The 23088-nt window shown below is 42.7% G+C and overlaps 1 protein-coding gene across 3 annotated transcripts in view; it reads left to right on the top strand.

The window, feature by feature from the left end:
• Positions 1 to 23088, top strand: part of PALM3 (paralemmin 3) — a 54394-nt gene that overhangs the window by 25138 nt on the left and 6168 nt on the right. For 2 of the 3 annotated variants that reach the window (XM_032209375.1, XM_032209376.1), the window contains 5 exons: positions 7206 to 7286; positions 8047 to 8171; positions 12807 to 12909; positions 18798 to 18828; positions 20400 to 20507. In XM_032209375.1, coding sequence (XP_032065266.1) covers positions 7206 to 7286; positions 8047 to 8171; positions 12807 to 12909; positions 18798 to 18828; positions 20400 to 20507 — 448 coding nt within the window. Of the gene's footprint in view, positions 1 to 6149; positions 6782 to 7205; positions 7287 to 8046; positions 8172 to 12806; positions 12910 to 18797; positions 18829 to 20399; positions 20508 to 23088 lie in introns of those variants that run through there. The other variant, XM_032209377.1, reaches the window with a different exon arrangement.

A 23088-nucleotide genomic window follows, 5' to 3' on the forward strand; every position in this document is an offset into this window, starting at 1 on the left:
ACCTCCTCCGCATGCGCAGTAAGACAGGCAGCAGAAACTCCAGAATCTTCCTCCAGCACAATTAGTATTCCCCTCCCAAATCTCATGCCCCCCCTCCCCGTTTCAATGGCAGCCGAAGCAGCAGCAAAGCAGAGGCTGACAGATGCAAAATGGACACGAATAGATCACACACCCAGCCGCGTTTTGTAAAATGCATTGTGGCTTAATATATAATTTTACGAATTCATCAAATTCCGGATTGATCAGAAAACTATGATTAAGCAAACTATAGTACCATTTGCAGGCCTAGTTTCTGTCTTAGATTAAAAGGACAACAGTAACAGTGCAGCGGGAATTAATTTAAAGGCTACTGAAATTGTGCACGAACTACAATTCTCAATTCTCACTGTGCCAAGTGGCTGTTTACAAAGCTGAAGAAATTGAAGGCAACCATTATAATTCCTTCCCTTCATTAAAAATATTGCCTTGCTGGGGATGGAATTTCTGAGATTCTACTTCCACGGGGAGAGGCAGAAGGGGTATTCCTCTTGAGAATAACGGATGCTCTCCAGACAATTTCATTAAATCTTATTTTTGCTGGGGAAAAGTTGCCAGACTCTTGCTGATTTGTCCGAGGAATGTCTAAAATAAATTGCAGGAATGTCCCAAGTAGAAGCGACCGAGGTGCCAGCTGTTCTCCACTTACAGTCTTTGACTTTCTGCCCAGTGGCTTTGGGTTTGTGCTAAATATGGGCTGTTTGCCCTCCTCCATGGGAAACCTGGGGTAACCTGAGTCCTTTTCTTTGGCTTATCCTCTCTTCAAACAAATGAATAATTCACCAGACAATAGCTTCAACCTGAACCCAACAGAAGGAGAGAGAACTTTGGAGCCTTGCCCAGATTTGGAGAGGCAGAGTTTGGGTTCCGGTTGTTTCCTGAGCTGCAGCCCAGCTACCGTTGTGTGGAGTCAGTCTCTCTCTCTCTCTCTCTCTCTCTCTCTCTCTCTCTCACACACACACACACACACACACACCCTGATAATGAGCTTGACATGAATGCTGCATTCCGGAGAGCGTAGCAAATATTTATTGCTAATATGAATTGTTTTAGTAAATGCTTCTATGCAGGGATCAAATCTGGGCTGATTTTCCAGATCTGGACAGAGCAGAGTGCAGCGGGCAAAAAAGAAGCTGTGAAAACAGCCTGTGCACTTTGGAGACACACAGGAACCTAGAGTGTGCAATCAGTAACAGACACATCAATGGCCATATGTCTGCAGCAAGGTGTCTGGTACCCACGCAGACTTCATAAGCAGCAAGTACTCTTTTGCACACAGAAAGCAGAGGCACCAGAAGGTATGTGCCCAAATAGAAAATTTCCTGGTACTCACTGGCACCAATTAAACTAAAGCCAACACCAGTTTTTATTTTCATTTATCCAACACCGATGCAGATAAGAATCCCACTTCACCTGTTAGCAAGAAGGGCAGACCAAAGCAAACTAAACACACCACCTCTTTTCTGCATATTTAGTTTTAGTTTAGTTTATTAACATTTGTATGCCGCCCACTCCCTTGGGACTCTGGGCGGCTTACAGGCAAGACAAAAGAAACATAGATAAAAAATTAAAATAAGGATACAATTATTAAAATTTCACACCATCCATACTGCTAGAGTGGGGCTGGATGCTGATCAACAGCCCCAGGCCTGCCGGAACAGCCAGGTCTTAGTGGCTTTACGGAAGGCCGGAAGAGTGGTAAGGGTCCAGATCTCTACGGGTAGATCATTCCATAGGGCCAGAGCAGCTACAGAGAAGGCCCTCCCCCGGGGAGCCGCCAACCGACATTGTCCGGTCGACGGCACCCGGAGGAGGCCCAACCTGTGCGATCTTATTGGTCGTTGGGAGGTAAATGGCAGGAGGCGGTCTCTCATATGTGATGAGGATCATAGACAAATCTCCTCCTGATCAAGTTCTTATTAAAAGAGTGTTTTCTCAGTGACCTGGTGCAATTTTGAGAAGCCCTGTCGGCTTGTTCATTGGGAATCAGATCTGTCTGTTTTCTGCTCTCCAAATCCAATGTGGCAGGCAGGCGTTTTATTTTCCTTCTTATCCAAACTGTATACCCACAGTTCAGTGGTGGGATTCGAATAATTTACCAACCCGTTCTCTGCCCTAATGACCAGCTGGGTAGGCGGGGCTCAGTGGTCATGTAATCTTGTGGGCGTGGCCAACTCAATGTCACTCAGGTCGATGGGCGCTTCGCCTTAGTTGTTACAATGGTAATAAGGGTTAACCAGAGAGGCAGTTTCTGTAAGCAGGGCAATAAAGATTAAGCTAGAAATAACACCAGAACGTTTCCTTCCTGCCTTCCTTACAGGATTAGCCTTGTAAAGTGGGAAAAAACAAAAGGAGGTTTCTTCCATTCCATTTCCATTTCCATATATTAGACTTGTATGCCGCCCTATTCCCCGGAGGGACTCAGGGCGGCGAACAGACACATGGGGAAGGGGACAATACAAAAACGAACGAAACAAGACAGGATACAAAGACAGATTAAAAACTACACAACACTCAGCAATTCGAGTGGGGCTGGGAACTCATCAGCCCCAGGCCTGACAACCGGTTCTCCGAACTGCTTAGAAAGTTACCAACCGGTTCTCCCGAATAGGTGCGAACCGGCTGAATCCCACCACTGCCACAGTTCCACATTAAATCTATGGCATTAGGTAACTGATCTCAGGTAGCAAAAGGGGGAGGATCCTTCATTTCCTAGAAAGTCATTGCCACTGGGGAAAAAAGAGCATCATGCTCAACAGTTAGGTGCTCCAGACAGACACCCATCATATGCAATACCCTTCGATCATAACTTGCAGGGAAATAACCATCTCCTCTTGATGGAGTCTCTCTTAACCACCTCCGACTCTTTGCTTCCTGTCATAGAATCGTTATTCCAACAATTAAAACTAAACCCCAGGAATGGTGCCTGCCTGCTTTCGCTTCCCTGTTCCTTATGAATGGAGTGAATCACCAGGGAGTCTGATCTGTTTGAATAAAAGGAAGCTTTAACGGATTTCCAAAAATATATAGATCTAAATGGATCAGTCCAAGTTGCAAAAGGTTCCAAAATATTATTAGCTTGTTGGCATTGTCTGAAAAAATAAAATATACATATTCAGACGTATAGGAGAAATATTTAGAAGCTACAAGTACAGTAATTCATGGTAAAGTTTCTTTTTTTTTAATGATAATTTTTTATTTATTTTAAACACATAAGCACATCAACAAAAACAAACACATAACTTAAAAACAACATAGGAACAATAAGTTCCATCGTACATCATACAGCAGTTCCGAATCGGTTTCTTTGCAGTTAGTGTTTTCCCTTCTATACATTTCTATCTTGCGTTCGTAATCTCCTTATTCGTTATCCATTTTTATGTACAATTCTTTATTTATTTAAACTTAGCTACTTATGACCAAATATTATTTACCTATATTATGCTTTATATTTTTACTGTCATTTATTCTCTTACATACAGATTATAGATATACATTCACATAATTATTCTTTCTCTTTGCCATTCTTATATTATTATTATTATACAATTGTATCACAGCGGCCAGTTGTTTCACCGGATTTGGCATTGGTTACTAGTCGGGCCCCACCCAGGGGCCTAGGACGTCGTAACGTATTTTCTTAATATGCGTGCAGATCCAAGCAGTGCGGCTTTTTGCATTTGACTGATGGTGATTTTGTCAATTTTTTATTTATTTTATTATTATTATTATTATTATTATTATTATTATTATTATTATTATTCCATTTGGAAGGTTATAAGGTATAGTTTAAAATGCTTTGTTTACCATACTTCGCACCTGCTAAGACACCACCTTGTTTTCTCTTTCTTTTCTCCCTCCCTTCCTTCTCTACTTCCTTCCTCGTCTCCGTCCCCTTCTTCCTTCCCTTACCTCTTCCCTACTCCTACCCTTTTTCTTCTCCTTCCTACCTTCTCTCCTTCTCTTTCTTTCTCTTCCTCCCTCCTCTTCTTCTTTTTCTCTCCCCTCTACCCACCTTCCCTTACCTCTTTCTTCTTCCCTTATCATGGTAAAGTTTCTTATTGTTAATGGAGGTCACACAGAGTGCCTGACTCTTATTCAAAGTCTTCCTCTGTCATCTGAGCCTGAAACACACACCATTTTGTGTTAGCAGAAACTAAAATTTGAATTGTTTCTTGAGTCTTGCTTATGAAGTCTGGTTTCTATCATCCCTAAGTAGTGGCTGCTCCAGGATATGAAAACATGGTAATCTATGTTTTTGTTGAAAGCCATGTATGGAATATGTATGTACGTATGTATGTATGGGACATGATGACTCCGTGGCTAAAATTCTGAGCTTATAGATTAGAAAGGTCGGCAGTTCGGTGGTTCGAATCCCTAGTGCCACGTAACGGAGTGAGCTCCCGTTACTTGTCCCAGCTTCTGCCAACCTAGCAGTTCGAAAGCACTTAAAAAAAATGCAAGTAGAAAAATAGGAACCACCTTTGGTGGGAAGGGAACAGCGTTCCGTGCGCCTTCGGCTGTTTAGTCGTGCCAGCCACATGACCACGGAGAAGTCTTCGGACAGCACTGGCTCTTCGGCTTTGAAATGGAGATGAGCACTGCCCCCTAGAGTCAGAAATGAGTAGCACATACGTGCGAATGGAACCTTTACCTTTATCTATGTATGTATGTATGGAATATGGATATTAAAGGTGTTCACTTTTAATTTGACTGTCTGGCCTTACGTGTAGCCCAAATATTGCCTTAGTTGGGAGAGCAGGAAAGGGATTTCTGGGTAGCTGCATCCTAGCCCTGAAATAGCCTTCCCAAGGATTCCCTCACTCCTAACTAGGTTAAAAAATATTTCCCATTACCTGGAAAAGTTGATCATCCAGTAGCTGTATGAAGAATTGAAGATACAGTACTTAACATGCGACATTACTTTGTCATTTAAAATTTTAATTCTGAAAATTTTAAATATTTTGATTTCCGTTACGTTGTTTTCTGCCGGTCGTTTTAAACTTGATATTGTTTTACTACCGATATTGTAAATCAGAATGTGTATTTAGTTAAATGGTGTACAAATCCCTCATTACTAATTTCTTAAGTGCATAGTAGTAGAAGGAGGAGGAGGAGGAGGAGGAGGAGGAGGAGGAGGAGGAGAAGAAGAAGAAGAAGAAGAAGAAGAAGAATAAGAAGAAGAAGAAGAAGAAGAAGAAATGTCATTTTACTACCAATATTGTAAATCAGAATACGTATTTAGTTAAATGGTGTACAAATCACTCATTACTAATTCCTTAAGTGCATAGAAGAAGGAGGAGGAGGAGGAAGAGGAGGAGGAGGAGGAGAAGGAGAAGGAGAAGGAGAAGGAGAAGAGGCGTTTTACTACCAAAATTGTAAATCAGAATGTGTATTTAGTTAAATGGTGTACAAATCACTCATTACTAATTCCTTAAGTGCATAGAAGAAGGAGAAGGAGAAGGAGAAGAAGAAGAAGAAGAAGAAGAAGAAGAAGAAGAAGAAGAAGAAAAGAAGAAGAAGAAGAGGCGTTTTACTACCAAAATTGTAAATCAGAATGTGTATTTAGTTAAATGGTGTACAAATCACTCATTACTAATTCCTTAAGTGCATAGAAGAAGGAGAAGGAGGAGGAAGAGGAGAAAGGGAGAAGGAGAATAAGAGAAGACAAGAAGAAGAGAGGAAGAAGAAGAAGAAGAAGAAGAAGAAGAAAAGAAGAAGAAGAGGCCGTTTTTAACTACCAAATATTGTAAATTCAGAATGTTGGATTAGTTAAATGGTGTAACAAAAAATCACTCATTACTAATTCCTTAGGTGCATAGAAGAAGGAGAAGGAGAAAGGAGAAGGAGAAGGAGAAGAGAAGGAGAAGAAGAAGAAGAAGAAGAGAAGAAGAAGAGAAGAAGAAGGAGTGGCGGGGTTTACTTAACCAAAATTGTAAAAATCAGGAATGTGTATTTAGTGGTAAAGTGGGGTACAAATCACACCAGCAGTACTAATGTCCTTAAGTGCATAGAAAAGGGAGAAGGAGAAGGAGAAGGAGAAGAAGAAGAAGAAGAAGAAGAAGCAAGAAGAAGAGAAGAAGAAGAGGGCGTTTTAACTACAAAATTTGTAAATCAGAATGTGTATTTAGTTAAATGGTGTACAAATCACTCATTACTAATTCCTTAAGTGCATAGAAGAAGGAGAAGGAGAAGGAGAAGGAGAAGGAGAAGGAGAAGGAGAAGAAGAAGAAGAAGAAGAAGAAGAAGAAGAGAAGAAGAAGAGGCGTTTTACTACCAAAATTGTAAATCAGAATGTGTATTTAGTTAAATGGTGTACAAATCCCTCATTACTAATTCCTTAAGTGCATAGAAGAAGGAGAAGGAGAAGGAGAAGAAGAAGAAGAAGAAGAAGAAGAGAAGAAGAAGAGGCGTTTTACTACCAAAATTGTAAATCAGAATGTGTATTTAGTTAAATGGTGTACAAATCCCTCATTACTAATTCCTTAAGTGCATAGAAGAAGAAGAAAGGGCGACACTCAACAAGATCCTTCATAAGAAATCTATGCGAACACATTTGTTGGCATCAAAGCTGCTTCCTTTGCTTCCTATCCAGAGAGTCTCTCTCTGCTCCCGAGGCGTTTGGGGTTTCTGAGAAAGCGAAATCAAAGTTGCCGCTGGGAGGGCGAGGGGGTGCGGCACTCTCCCCCCCCCCACCCGCTCCCCTTGATGCTTTCACCGGGCAAGCGCTTCAGACTTCTTCGGGGTGAGCGAACTGGGCGGCTGGGCGGTTTGGGAAGCCTGGGGAGAGAGCGGGACTCCCCAAACCAGCCGTGGGGGGGTGGGTGGGTGAGTGGGAGGCAGAAGGAACCGACCCAGCGCTGCAGACGGGACTACAAGTCGAGCGCAGGGGAAGATAAGTGGGAGAAGCCTCGTTTTAAGCCAGGCTGATTCTGCTGGGGGGGGGATTCATCCCCGGCGGCGTGATCGGTCCAGGCAAAAAAAACCAGCAGCCGGGTCCGCCGGTCGCCCACGTGGGCTCGATCCCGCCCTGCCTCCCTCCGCGCCGGGCCCTTTGTCCGCCCTTTTTTGCAGGGCGGCTCCTGCCTCGCCTCGCCTCTCTCTCTCCGCCTCCCCTCCGCCCACCCACCCCCTGTCTCTCTCTCTCTTTTTTTTTTGCTTTGCTGCAGGAGCGGCGGAGGCTGCAAGAGCGCATCTTAGCCACCCGGCGGGAACTGGAGGAAGAGAGACTGAGAGCCCAACGCCTCAAGGTACCAGCCGCGGAAAGGATACAGGAATGGATGGACCACCACCGAGAGGTGGAGGTGGCTGCGCGGGGGGGATCAGGAGCCAAAAGATGGGCGCGGGGCGGGGCGGGGCGGCGGCATGGAAGGGAGAAAGAAGATACTTGTAAGCTACAGCCGATCTCTTCCCCCCCTTCCCCTCCCCACTAACAAACTATGGGGAAGGAAGAGGCTGTGATGCGCCCTGCTGTGGGTAATACCGACTCTTTGGGGGGCTGGATCCTTATAGGCGATCCCAGAAGGCTGGTTGGGTTTGCCCGGTGTTCATTTTCGTTCTGATGCTTTGCCTTTGAGACAGTTTATTTGCTAATCTTACATCCTAGCTCTCCTCCAGGAGCTAGCTCCAGTTTCTCCCCAGAACAATCTTATATGTGTGTGGTTGGTGGTGGGGGGAGAGAGAGAGAGAGAGGGAGGGAGGTGGGGAGGGAAAGGGAAAGAATAGTATGCATTATGGAGCTGGGTATCTGCACTGGTGGGTGTGTCCCACATCCGCTGTCAAGCGGTAGAGCTTCACGTGAAATGTCATTAGTATAGGACCACATATATGGGTGTGGCTGAACAAGCATAGGATGGTAGATATGTGTGTGTGTGTGTGTGTGTGTGTGTCTCTCTCTCTCCATATGCACGGGCTTCAGACTGGAACTCGTTTGCCTGGATGAATTCCGTTGGCCCACGTGTGCGTCCAGCGTGAAGCAGACCCTAAATGCAATCTCTGTCTCTGCCTAAGAGGAAATCCCTGCGCGAACGCTGGTTGATGGAGGGAGCATCCATGCCTGCTGATGACAAGGATCACATGTCTTCTCTCTGGGAGGCAGAGTCTCGCGTCCAAGACTTAGAACAAGATCTGTCCAGGTGGGTGTGTCCTAAGTGATGGTGGTGGGGGGGGGTGGGGGGTGTAGTGCTTTGGGGAATACAGTAACTGGAAAGGATGACGCTTCTCAGAATCTCAGCCAGCCGAAGAAACCGCCGTTTCCTAAAGCAGAAGGATAGTTTCAAGAGAAGGGTTAATGCAAAGAGAACCGTTCGTTGCTTTAAGGGGGTTTCCTCCATCTGCAATACCTTCGGGAGGTAGCAGCTTGGGAGAAGCCAGCCTCAGTTGCTGTTTAGATCGTCCTGTCTGTGGCTTTTCTTCCACAGCTGCCTCCGGGTCTCCTCCCCTCTCAGCAAACGGTTCCACCACAAAACCGCGGTAGACAAAAGCGCGGTTGACGAAAGCGCGTATGTGATGTCATCACAGCGCGACGAAAAAGATCGAAAAATGTAAAAATAAAGCGAAAACCTTACCCTAACCCCCCCAAACCTAACCCTTAACCTAACCCTAAAGCTAACCCTAAAGCTAACCCTAAAGCTAACCCTTAACCTAACCCTTAACCTAACGAAAAACCTAACGCTAACCCTTAACCTAACGCTAAACGTAACGCTAACGCTCTAAACCTAACCCTAACCCTTAACCTAACCCTAAACCTAACCCTTACCTTTGTGTGAATCGGCTTGCTGTAATTTAATTTTTATTTCAATTTTTCGATCTTTTTCGTCGCGCTGTGATGACGTCACATACGCGCTTTCGTCGACCGCGCTTTTGTGGAACGCGGTTTTGACGGGTCACGCAGCAAACAGCTGCCTTTACTTTTCCAGTACCCTCGATGCTTCCTATCCAAAATTTGTAATTTTTTTGTAATTTTAATAGATTTGTATGCCGCCCAATCCCGAAGGACTCCGGGCGGGCTTACATAAAAGCAATTTAAAAAAGATTTTAAAAGATTAAAACACAGAACAGTACAACTTAAAAACAGAAAGACACAACATGCACTCAGTTATAATGGGATTGTAGCTCAGTCAAGATCAACAGCCCCAGGCCTGCCGGAACAGCCAGGTCTTAACGGACTTACGGAAGGCCAGGAAAGTGGGGAGAGTCCGGATCTCAGGGGATAGATCGTTCCAAAGGGCCGGGGCAGCAACAGAGAAGGCTCTCCCCCGAGGAGCCGCCAGACAGTACCCGGAGAAGGCCCGCCCTGTGCGCTTATTGGACGCTGGGAGGTATGTTGCAGGAGGCGGTCACAGAGATATCCAGGTCCTAGGCCATGTAGGGCTTATTAGGAAATAACCAGCACCTTGAAGCATGTCCGGAGACCGATGGGAAGCCAGTGCAGCTCACGGAGGGTAGGTGTAACATGGGTGTATCTAGGTACACCCAGTATCGCTCTCGCGGCTGCGTTCTGGACCAATTGTAGTCTCCGAACACTCTTCAGGGGCAGCCCCATGAAGAGCGCGTTGCAGTAGTCGAGCCTTGACTCCAGCCGCCCACCACCCTTCTTGTTTCCTGAATTTCCTCCCCAGTTCGTGAAGAATTTCCCACAATCCCTAGTGTCAGAATCATAGAGTAGCTCCTTTTGGGAGCTCAGAAGAAGCATCTTAGAAATAGGCACACTTTGATTTCTCTGCATTTGCTGTTTTACCTTAACTCAGTGTTTCTCAACCTTGGCGACTTGAAGTCCTGTGGACTTCAACTCCCAGAATCCCCCAGCCAGCACAGCTGTGCTGGCTGGGGGATTCTGGGAGTTGAAGTCCACAGGACTTCCAATCGCCAAGGTTGAGAAACACTGCCTTAACTGATATCTTCGGTACTTGCCAGCCTAATAAAGAGCTGTAAAAAGAAGTCAAAACCTGGCCCACTTTTCTCTGTAATAAATGTCCTGCCCAGTTTTTGAATTTGGGATGCTTTTCTTCCTGAAGCATAAATGACTGGATGGACCTCATCATCTTCTCCTGACTTCATTAATTGATTGAACTTATTTCCATTTCATTCCCCTCCCACTTTTGTTTCTCTGCATCACATTTTCAAGCTTAAACCACCCCGGGCAGAGATTTTACTTCTGGTGTTGGTTTATAAATAAAGACCCACATTTCCAGTCATTTGTCATTCTGGATAGAGCTGCAAATAGGGACTGATGATGGCATAGAGGTTTTCTGGGGACCTCAGGGAGAACTGCTTAGCTGGGACTTGGTGTCTTCCTCCTCCTCCTCCTTTCCGGAAGAGCCTAAAAACAAAGCTGAACTAAAAGTGTGTATGGAGTGGGAGGTACCAAACACACAAGAAATTTAAAACCACTATCTGGCCTCAGGGAACTGGAGAGAAGGAGGATGGAAATGCTCAAATGAGTGATGATTCAGCAGCCCTCCTGAGACAATGCAAAGATAAACCCCAAGCATCCATGGCTGGCCTGAAAAAGCTAAGCAGCATTGATTCTTGTTAATATTTGGATGGGAGACCACCAGGTAATGCCAAGAGTGGACTAGACTAGACTAGACTAGATTAGGAAGTTGGAAAACCTTCTTGGAAGAAATCCACTTTAGTTTAGTTTAGTTTTGGTTTATTTGTATGCCGCCCTTCTCCAGGAGGGACTCAGGGCGGCGAACAACTCAAAGGGGAAAGGGAACATAAACAACAGTACACATAATTAAAATACACAAAATCACACAGCCATACCAGTCGAGAGGGGAGGGGAACTCATCAACCCCAGGCCTGCCGGCACAGCCAGGTTTTGACGGCTTTCCGGAAGGCCTGGAGAGAGGTGAGGGTCCGGATCTCTGCGAGGAGTTCATTCCAAAGGGCCGGAGCTGCCACAGAGAAGGCCCTCCCCCGGGTAGTAGCCAGATGGCATTGGCTGGTGGACGGAACCCGGAGGAGGCCGACCCTGTGTGTCTGACGGGTCTTTGGGAGGTAATTGGCAGCAGGCGGTCTCTCACTTCTGGGCCGTTGCCAAGAAAACTGCATGGCTGAATCACAAAGATACTGGAACCATATAAATCCTACCTTTTGAGGGGGTGTGGGGTGGGAAGCCATAAGGGAACATACATAAATCCCATTGTAAATGTAGCAGTTATCTCATATGCACACCCCTTAAAAAGCTACTCAACAATTTCCCAAGAAAGTAAGTAGTATTCAACTCACAGTATAAAGGACAGCTGGGTGAATTGTTTCTCAAAGGGAAAGGGACTTGAAATCTATTTAACCAATGAGACACATTTTATTTTAACATTTCCCCCCCTCTATGTAGCCAAGAAGCTTTCCAGTGGAGATTACAAATAGAATAAGAGTATAAAATAAAAACAAAAATATCAAATCAATAAATAATAATTAATTGAGTAGTCATCTATATTGAAGTAATAAATTACATCCACTCCGTAGCTGTCTCAGCAGCTTCCAGATGTTTGTGTCAAAAGCCAGCTTGTTTAATACTACAACTTTTAATATTCTATATGGTGATGAATGTCTGGGCTTCTAGATCTGGGAATTCCGAGTTCAGTAACATCTAAAGGGCCACATGTTTCTCCAGGCTCTTCTATTCTACAGCTAGAATCTCCTCTCTAAAAATTCATGTGGTTGAGGTTTGCAGATCAAATCTTTCTTTCCCTTCGTGGAGAAAGGCAAATTATAAGAAATTGATCCTTCTGGCTTCCTCACAATGTCAAGCTTACTGTTGTCTGTTTTTCAGAAGCCATCTTAAATACCTGTTCTAATTTGGCTCAAATGTATTTTAGGAACACATCAAAAACAAGCATTAAGTTGAACATTTATAGTAATCTGCTCGCGTGGCACGACAAAACCGCGCTCGACTAAAGCGCGCCCGATTAAACCGCGTCGCTGACGTCATCAACAGGGCGACAACAGCCAGCGCGGAGAAAGAAGGGCGCTTTAAATAGCGCTTTGAAAGCAAGCCGATTCAAGTTAAGGTAAGGGTTAGGTTTAGGGTTAGGTTTAGGGTTAGGTTAAGGGTTAAGGGTTAAGGTTAGGGTTAGGGTTAGGTTAAGGGTTAGGGTTAGGTTAAGGGTTAGGATTAGGTTTAGCGTTAGGTTAAGGGTTAGGTTTAGGGTTAGGTTTAGGGTTAGGTTAAGGGTTAGGTTTAGGGTTAGGTTTAGGATTGGGTTTAGGGGGGTTAGGTTTAGGTTTAGGGGTTAATTTTAGGTTTAGCGTTTACAGCGTGCTTTTTTCTCTGCGCTGTTGTCGCGCTGTGATGACGTCAGCTACGCGGTTTCGTCGAGCGCCCTTTAGTCGAACGCGGTTTTGTGGTGGAACCATCTGCTCTAGATGATCTCAAAGCACGTATACTGCCCAAGTCCATGAATTTCCTGCTAAAAGAGTCTTCTCTTTGCTAACAGGAATGGAGAAAGGCATGCCCTTTAGGTGCTGTTGAATTCACTTCCCAATGGTCTTACAGTCTGGGAATGCTGGGTATGTAGCAGTATCCACAACAGTTTTCTCAACTTTGGCAAATTTGAGGTTAGTGCACCTGCCACAGTTCCCCCAGGCAGTATATGTATATGCTGGCTGGAAAATTCTGGGAATTGAAGTTCACACGTCTTAAAACTTGCCAAGGTTGAGAAATCCCAATCTAGAGGATCCCAGGTTCTCCATCTTCGATGTAGAACTTGGATCTCAGTATGGTGTGAGTTTTCTCTAATGTCTCATTCTTTCTTTCTCTGAAGTCTTCAGTCTCAAATGCAGGACCTAGATAATATGGATCTTCCCCAAGGACAGCAGCAACAGCAGCCTTTGAAGGATGTGAAGCAATTGGATGGCATTGTGAAGGTACTTATTATTAATTTGCATGCTGCCACATCTTGCAGCTTCACAGCGGCGTATGACAAAAGAGAAACAGAGTTAAACATCCATGGTGAAAGATGCAATACATTTTAATAACTCAAACAAACAGACAAGTTAAACACCTGACTAATAAAACAACTTTCCAGATGGCATACAGTATTCCCTAAAGATTCTCTGGAAGTGTAATCACTATCTTCAGAAGGCCATTCTCTCTCCTCTCTCTCTCTCTTTTGATATAAACCTATGGCGTCATCAATCCTTTTTTATTAGTTTATAACACAAAATAAAAACATACAAAAGCAAATAATAGGAGAAATGCAGGAGGGAAAAGGAAAGACGAAGTGTAGAAAAGAAGTGGTAAAGAAAGAAAAGGCATTGACTTCCAAGTCTTTTTGTGCAGTAGAATAAGAAATAACATTGAAACTCAGAAGCGGAAATACACCAATGAGAGGAAGAGTGGGAAACAGAAGGTAGAAGAAAGATGGAAGAGAGGGATAGGAGAGAGGGTAAGGGGGGAAGATGAGGAGAATAAGAAGGAGTGGAATGAAGAGAGAGGAGAAGGAGAAAGGAAGGGGAAGAAGAGTAGAAAAGGATGATGGAGGGAAGAAAGGAGGTAGGAGAGAGGTAGAAGAAAGAGGTGTATGGAGAGCAGAAGAGCTAATAATGGGTTTTTATCTTTTTGGGCGTTGACGACAAGAGGAACTGATGTAATTACTACTTAATACAATAGGATATTGGCTATGTAATAGTATACATGTGATTGTATGTCATGAAAATGGAAAATAAAAAAGTATACTTTAAAAAAAAAAGAAATAACATTGAAACCCAGCTTTTTACTTTGACATAATGGTATAAACTAGCCATTTCTATAACAACAGATCTATCTAATCAGTAAGCCCAAAAGTCAAAGTTTCGGGTTTTTTTTGCACTTCAAGCACAAAGTCCAGAGGCATTTTCCAAGTAGAAACAAAAGTGTGTTTTTTTCTTTTATCATAGCAGTCAATTTAACCATCTGTTCTAACCCCATTAGCTTTTGCAACCATTTATCCATTGTAGGGATTAAAGTGAGTTCTTCCATTTTGGTCCATAAAGTAATCCTGCTACCGTCAACATATATAACATCAAAGTTTCAAATATTTTTCCAAGTCTTTTTCTATTAAACCCAAGGAAAAAAATTCTGGTTTTATCTTTATATTCACTTTGAGAATCTCCTGTCTTAGAATATGAATCCTGCTCCAATATTTCCTCACTTTATCACATGTCAACCATAAATGATAAGAAGTCCCTTTACATTTGCATTTCCAACATTCATTTGAAATTCCTTTATACAGTACATTCTTTATAACTTATCTGATGTTAAATACCAACGATGCATCATCATCTTATAAAAAATTTCTTTTAAATTGTAATGTAATGTAAATTTTAAACCTTTTGTCCACATATTCTTCCATTGTTCAAGCTTTACGTTGTACCCAAAGTTCCTTGGCCACTGAATCATACAATGCTTTACAAATTCACTTTCCAAATTCAAATTCAATAACATTTTGTAGACCTTAGCAATAATATGTTCATCAGTACCACACAGTAGGATTTCCAATTCATTGTTAACAGAATCAAACTCACAGTTCTTTTTGTCTAATTTAAATCTTTCTTTCAGTTGCAGACTTTCTTAGACTTGATCACCAAAATTATTATTAAGTGATTATTTTACGATAAGTCTACCAGTTTGGCTTTGCCACCATTTCTTTTCTAAAAAAAGCTTTCTGGGGAGACACCCAGAGAGATATCTTCATAGAAAACCTTATTTTATATTTGTTGCAAACTCTTGGAATGGCACATCTAGCAAAGTGATTGTTAAAATCAACATTTACTTTGACCTTGTCATACCATATATAACTATACCATCCAAGTCTTAATTCATGACTTTCTAAACCAAGTAGCCACTTATTCTGGAGGTTCACCTATTCCTTTAGCCAGACCAAATAAAAAGCATTGAAATACAGTTTCAAATCTGGTAAACCCAACCCGCTTCTTTCCTTAACATCTTGCAGTAGTTTATATCTACCGTAATTCTTGTTTTTCCCTCTTGCCATATGCCAAACTTCGAAATACCCATCTGCCATTCTTTAAAAGGAGTATTGGTTGCAAGTGTTTGGCAAGGCCATTCTCAAGGAGCCAGCTTGGCTTCTAATGGGAGTCTGTTTCAGTGAATAAGCATCAATTATTATCAGTTATAAGATTCATAAATAGTGTTTTCTGGCTTTAGTCCCCATCACCTCATGAGACTGAAGTTCTCCGAAGAGATTGGCCAATTCTTCTTGAAGTGGGAGATTCTGACAATTCCTAGAACCTATAAGTCAAAACTAGCATGTTGAATTGCCTCTGGAAACTTTTGCTAATTAGCGCAAGGCCTAGAAGATAGTTGCAACATGGCAACAGGGGTTCACCCACAAAACCGCGCTTGACTAAACCGCGCCCGACTAAACCACGTCGCTGATGTCATCAACAGGGCGACAACAGCGCGGAGACAGAAGCACGCTGTAAACCCTAAACCTAAAATTAACACCTAAACCTAAACCTAACCCCCCTAAACCTAATCCTAATCCTAAACCTAACCTTAAACCTAACCCTTAACCTAAACCTAACCCTTAACCTAACCCTAAACCTAACCCTAACCCTTAACCTAATCCTAAACCTGACCCTAACCCTAAAGCTAACCCTAACCCTAACCCTTAACCTAACCCTAAACCTAACCCTAACCCTAAAGCTAACCCTAAACCTAACCCTAACCCTTAACCTAACCCTAAACCTAAAGCTAAACCTAACCCTAACCCTAAACCTAACCCTTACCTTAAGTTGAATTGGCTTGCTTTCAAAGCGCTATTTAAAGCGCCCTTCTTTCTCCGCGCTGGCTGTTGTCGCCCTGTTGATGACGTCAGCGACGCGGTTTAATCGGGCGCGGTTTAGTCGAGCGCGGTTTTGACGGGTCACGGGCAACAGCAGCTAGTACGAGTGGAACATTGTAAATATCTAATCATACAGTTGTGGCTTGTGTCACTATAGATATAAGCAGATTAAGAGTCTTCCTTTGCAGCCTCTAAAGATTTACAAGCTTGTGATGTCGACCTTCCAGAAACTGTTGTCCAGTAGAAAGTTTTAATTCACATTAGAAGTCATTGTAGCCAAAAAAAAAATAAAGCTGCCTTTGAAATAAAGATTTATCCAACTCCTGGTGACTAATATGGCTACATCAGTACAGTTGTCTTAATAGAGATGCCAAAATCATTTGGCATATCTTTCTTCCATGTGCTGTTTTCCTATGACGATTCTCAATCTTGCATTTTCCTGATTTTTCCCCTTCTAAGTGCTAAGAAGGGTTGAGCGTGTTCTGCTTTCTACATTATTAGATAAATGTATCTCATTTCACTGTTGTTATGCTCCCTTTTAAAAATCTTAATTGAAGCTTTTGATTGCACTGTTCGGCTCAAGAGGACTCTCTCTTCATTCTTCTGCCATTCAAAAAAGGGTATCAGAAGCAAGGTATTCACTAGGGGGGAAAAAAACTAGACAGACAGACAAGCTTTGAAATTAGACTATGGTTTATATCTTTGGGAGCAGCAATCCATTCTGATGGTGAAGTTTTTCTAGTGGAAATAGGCCTCAGCAGGAGCATTTGAACAAAATGTTCTATCACATTTTTCATGAATAATAAGCCAAGATTATGCAGAATTCCAATTTACAGTTTTGTATGAATCAGGGATGGGTTCCTGCCAATTCTAACCTCTTCTATAGAAGAGGTTCCACAAATCCACAGTGCCGTTTAGAACCGTTTCCAGCTCCCTCCCTCCCCCCGCCCGTCCACACATCATCAAGATGAAGAGAGAGAGGAGGAATTCTGGGAGTTGAAGTCCACAAGTCTTAAAGCTCTCAAGTTTGAACACCCCTGGGGTTTCTTTTTTCTAAAGGGTTAGGGGCGCAAGGGTCTTGTAACTTGACAGCTTTAAGACTTGCGTGCTTCAAATGCCAGACTTTCTGAGCCAACGTTTTGGTTGCTAAGCAAGAGCGTTGTTAAGTGAGTTTCACCACATTTTACAAGTTGGCCACACCCACCCAGTCACATGGCTGCCAAGCCACTCCCACCCAGTCACATGGCTGCCAAGCCACTCCCACAAAGCAGGCCACACCCACAGAAGAGATTCTAAAAAAATTTGAAACCCACCACTGGTATGAATGTAGCTACATTGTGTTACAGCTAGAATATGCTAAGACAAAATTAAACTTATCTGTATTTGCACAATCATTTCCAGACTGGGGACAACATCTGAATTTTAAGTACCGTGCCAGGAGCTATATTTTGAAAAGCGAAAACTATTTTTGATTTGATTTAATTTAAGCTTTGAATTTAATTAATATAATTTCACCCTCCGTTATGTTAAAAAAAATCATGCAATAAACAGTTTTACTTTTAGTATATTTTATTTTCATTTTCATTTTCATACACTCACATGTATACACCATACAGTATTAAACAGTAATTGCATCAATTCCTCTTGTCGACAATGCCCCAGAAAATAAAAGCCCAATATACCTCTTCCATTCTCCATACACCTCTTTCTTCCACCACCCTCCTACTTTCTATCTTCCCTCCATCATCCCCCTCTACCCTACTTCCCCTCGCCCTCTACCACTCCTCTCTCCAGATCCGCTCCCCCCCTTCCTTTCGCCTTCCCCCCCACCCTTTCTCCCATCCCTCTCTACCCATCTTTCTTCTTTCCTATTCCTCCTCACCTTGGTGTGTTTCCACTATATGTTAATGTACTTGGCTTATCCTATTTTTAAAGAAAAATTAGAGAAAAACAGTATACATGTGAAGTCACATTGCATTGAGATCTAACACATCATGTCTAGCCTAATATATATCCCTCCTTCCCCCAACCCTCCCCCCGACCCCCCACCCTCCTTCCCCCCCCGACTTCCCAGAGCCCGTACACGGTATAGATTTTTAACAAACACAGTCTAAAATCTATTGAGAAAAAAGAAATAAAAAAATTAATAACATCTCTTCATTGATCTTAGCTTCTTCTTGCTAAGCTAACTTTAAACCATTTAAATCATTCCTGATCTTAAGCATAGGCTAACTGGAATTTCTTGGTCCCGTATTTATTTTTTATATAGTCAATCCATTTTTTTCCAGTCTCGTTTATATCTCTCATTTGAGTGATCTTTAAGATATGCCGATATTTTAGCCATCTCGGCTAAATTTGTAACTTTCAATGCCCATTCTTGAGTTGTAGGCAAGTCTTCCTTCTTCCAGTATTGCGCCACCAACAGTCTTGCCGCCGTTATTAGGTGCAGAATCAAGTTAGTCTCTACTGCTGTAAAGTCAGTATTTATACCTAGCAAAAATAACTGAGGAGTAAACTTTATCCTCCTTAAGGATAAAAAATATCATGCAATAAACAGTTTTAGTAGTGTCTGGGGTATGATTTGCAGATTTCAGGGAGCACATTTGGTATAGTGAGGCTTTAGCTTTGGGCACTCTAGAGTAGTATGAGAGATGAATCTGATACACAACCTCTTAAGTCAAGTAACTAGCTCATTGTTTTAAAGAGTTACAAAACTGCTGTGGATGTTGCCAAAATGGTATCCAGGTAATGACAAAACTTCTGATGCAATCTGGCAAATGTCCGTCATTCATACCTCTCCCCACAGAAGTTTAACCTTGAAAAGGAAAATGATTGTATTCTTATTCATCATGCTGACAATGTTTCCTCTGACAATGATCAAGTTAAATATAGATAAAGTGCATTTAGCTTATTTATGTAAAATCTCCTTAATCATCACCTTATCAAAAAAATTTCTTTGGTTTTCAGATTGATGGGACATCTTCCTCTTCTCCAGAAAGTGAGTAATTTTCTATTTGGTAAAATGCAGATGGCCTGGAGTACTTTGTTAGCCTGGGCACAACGAAACCTGGACATTCTTTTATGTAGTTGCATTAAAATAAATAAGACTATTTATAGACTAATTAGTGGAAGAGATAACTAGTGGTAATTTCATGGAATTTGGGCTGCATTTGTTGAAGTGAGTCACTCTTGATGATTTATATCCTCTTTAGAATTGTCTAGAAGTTACAGAGCTAGTCCTCCACTCATACTATAAATATATATAAATATATTATAAATATAATAAAAATCAAAAATCAAAAATACTTATGGATCAATATAAAAAATACCTTGTCCAAGCAAATATAGTGTTATATTTCATCTGACCTCAAAATGTTCTGGTTTCTGACCTAAATTTCTAAGTTTTTAATCTCTTTCACCCAGCTAAAATATCAAAATGATGAATTAATTAAAGAGCAAACTATTATTTGCAAAGTTAGCCATAAGGTTGATTAGCTCACAGGGGGGTGATTTTTTTTAAAAAAACAGTCACCTGCAAGCTTATCTATTATCATCTAAAAGAACAACCCATACGTTAGTTCACAAGAAAGTTTTTAAAAAGAATTTAAGGAAATATTTTCTGTAATGTAGTTTTTCTTACACCTTAGCAATTTAAAGCATTTTTGGCTGGGGAATTCTGGACAACTGAAGTCCAGACCTTTTAAAGTTGTTAAGGCTGCGAACTGCTGCTGTAGTTGAGGGGTAAATTGGTTCTAAATTGGAAATAGTTCAGTTACTGAAATTCTTATAACTCTTATAAATTCTTATAAATTATAAATTCTTATAAAGAGCCGAGGTGGCGCAGTGGTTAGGGTGCAGGCCACTTCAGCTGACTGTTATCGGCAGTTCGGCGGTTCAAATCTCACCGGCTCAAGGTTGACTCAGCCTTCCATCCTTCCGAGGTGGGTGAAATGAGGACCCAGACTGTGGTGGCGATATGCTGACTCTGTAAACCGCTTAGAGAGGGCTGAAAGCCCTATGAAGCGGTATATAAGTCTAACTGCTATTGCTATTGCTAATCTCACCGGTTCAAGGTTGACTCAGCCTTCCATCCTTCCGAGGTGGGTGAAATGAGGACCCAGACTGTGGGGGCGATATGCTGACTCTGTAAACCGCTTAGAGAGGGCTGAAAGCCCTATGAAGCGGTATATAAGTCTAACTGCTATTGCTATTGCTAATCTCACCGGTTCAAGGTTGACTCAGCCTTCCATCCTTCCGAGGTGGGTGAAATGAGGACCCAGACTGGGGGGGCGATATGCTGACTCTGTAAACCGCTTAGAGAGGGCTGGAAGCCCTATGAAGCGGTATATAAGTCTAACTGCTATTGCTATTTCATCTCAGTCAATCTTATTAAATCCGAGTTTGAGACTAATTAGTTTTCCTTGACTTTTAACTTTCAATCTTAGCAAGGGTGCCAAAAGGCCTAGATTGTTTTACCTTTTGAGTTACAAAAAACATCTTTTGGCTCCAGCATTCTTCCTCTGCAAAGGGACCTGGTTAAGGTAACTGAAAGTAATGCTTTCTTTACAGAGGGAAATATTACCGAGACCAAACTTGAGTCGGCTTCTGCATCTCTTCAAAAGCCCATGGAGGCAGCAGCCAAAGAAGAACTGGAGAATGGAGATATGTCAGGAGATGGTGGGTATTAGCCTTTGGCAAGGTCTGCCATTAGGTAAGGGATCGAGCCAGATCCTTGGGTGGTGATAAAAATGAAAAACCCACAGTCCAAAGGACAATCGGCAAAACTGCTGAGCGGCTTTGCATCTGTCGCGTGATTTCTCACAAACATGGACTTTGAAATAGAGTGGTAGAAAATTTTGCCATCACAACAATACCCTGATTTCCGCTGTAAGTGGATTTCTCCTTTTTGGGGTGAGGACTTTTGAAGGTTCATCCTGGTTTTAGAAGAGTAATCTGGGTATGCAGAGTGGGGATGGTGAAAATTACTTTGTTTTGCTGAGAGTTCATGACAAAGAGCCAAGGTGGCGCAGTGGTTAGGGTGCAGTACTGCAGGCCACTTCAGCTGACTGTTATCTGCAGTTCGGCGGTTCTAATCTCACCGGCTCAAGGTTGACTCAGCCTTCCATCCTTCCGAGGTGGGTGAAATGAGGACCCAGACTGTGGGGGCGATATGCTGACTCTGTAAACCGCTTAGAGAGGGCTGGAAGCCCTATGAAGCGGTATATAAGTCTTAACTGGAAAAAAAATGAAATCCTGTGGTTCTCAGGAGCTTTTCTTGCTGGGAAAATCATTTCTGAAACATAGTCTTGTTGACAACTAAAATACTAGATAGCTCCTCTCCAATAAGGCCTCCCCCTTCTGCCAAAGCCCTGATCTTTCCACCCTAATCCAGCCCCAATTTCTGTCAGAAAGATCTTATCTCTGATTAGCAGCTGATTGGAGATAAAGCTCTCCATATGCACACAAGCACTATTTTGTACCCACAAACAGCTTTAATAGCTCCTATAATGGATAATGGAGATATTTTTAAATGTCCTTATTAGACAGTAAAAGGTTTTTTTTCCCCTAAAGACAGAAGGAATAAATTGCTTTTCCCAAATATGCCTTTGACCCAGTCTCACAGTAACTATCCACGGAGATCGTTCTACAGATTTCTTGGATGTGCTGTGAGGATTTTGTGTTAGTGTAAATGGTATATATAGGAAATGTTAGGCTGAATATTTTCTCTTCTCAGAGAGAGAGAGAGAGAGAGAGAGAGAGAGAGAGGGAGGGAGAGAGGGGAGGGGGAGAGAGAGAGATGGGGGGCACAGTGGTTAGAATGCAGTACTGCAGGCTATTTCTGCTTCCTGCTAGCTGCCTGCAATTTGGCAGTTCGAGTCTCACTAGCTTGAGGTTGACTCAGCATTCCATCCATCCAATATCGGTAAAATCAGGACTGAGATTATGGGGAGGGGGGGATATGTTGACTTTGTAAAAGGCTTAGAGAGGGCCGTAAAGCGCTATGAAGTGGTATATAAGTCTTAATTGCTATCGCTATATATGTTACGTTCTGCTGAAGTTTGCTTGCCCTCTGGAATACTCTTCAAGGGTGACATATAGGCTGTGGCTATTTTGGGGGCGAAACCTAGCCAAAAATGTTTCTGATTTTATGCTATTCCCCCCCCCCCCCCCCCCGCTCTTTCTGCCCACTCCTCCTTTCTCTACCCCTTCTCTTCCTCCTTGCCCAGAGGGCTAAGGAACAATGTCGTTTTTCCCAGAGGGAGCTTTTAGAGAGCTTTTAAAACGAAGCTTTTAAGTTTCAGCCTGTCTCCCTCCCTGCTGCAATACACGGCTCTGTGTGTGTGTGTGTGTGTGTGTGTGTGTGTGTGTGTGTGTGTGTGATTATAGATGGGCGCTGTGGCTTCTACAATATGGAAGCTGTAAGCATTCTTCGGTGGAAGGGACGTCTTCCGTGAGAAGGGTTATCTGAAACTTTTAAACGTCAGCACCATCACGTGAAAGTGGAGCTGGGAAGATAAAGTTATTGTGCACTTTCTTCAGTGTCCTTCGGCTCATCTGCAGTCAATGGAGCTTCTTGGCTAGCAGACGGATCCCTACCCGGGAGGTTACTTACAGAGTTGGACGTGTGTGTAGGAGAAATAGAGACCAGACAAAAATGGGGAGATACCGGTAGGTCTAAGTGAATGCAGCAGACTAGGCCATGAATTTGGAAATAGGGATTAAGGGGCTGAGTCAATAGCAATAGCAGTTAGACTTATATACCGCTTCATAGGGCTTTCAGCCCTCTCTAAGCGGTTTACAGAGTCAGCATATCGCCCCCACAGTCTGGGTCCTCATTTCACCCACCTCGGAAGGATGGAAGGCTGAGTCAACCCTGAGCCGGTGAGATTAGAACCGCTGAACTGCAGATAACAGTCAGCTGAAGTGGCCTGCAGTACTGCACTCTAACCACTGCGCCACCTCGGCTCTTCTCTGAATCTGAAAAACTGATCCCTTCTCTCCTAGTTGAAAAAAACAAAACACAATAGAATTAGCAGGAATAGAACCCGAGATTGGCAGCACTAGTCAGAATAGTGAAAACACAAAATTTTTCTCTTGGGAATTCATGAGCAAGAAGATCAGTTCCATAACTACAACCGTTACCGTTCCCCTCATCCCTCAAAAACCAGACTACAATTTGCTGCAATCATCTTCACAGAAGGTATGGTACATTAAATGTTAACTATGAGCATTCCCACTAGAGGGAGGGAGAAGAACC

This window comes from Thamnophis elegans, chromosome 2, assembly GCF_009769535.1.
Source record: "Thamnophis elegans isolate rThaEle1 chromosome 2, rThaEle1.pri, whole genome shotgun sequence".
NCBI classification, from domain to species: domain Eukaryota; kingdom Metazoa; phylum Chordata; class Lepidosauria; order Squamata; family Colubridae; genus Thamnophis; species Thamnophis elegans.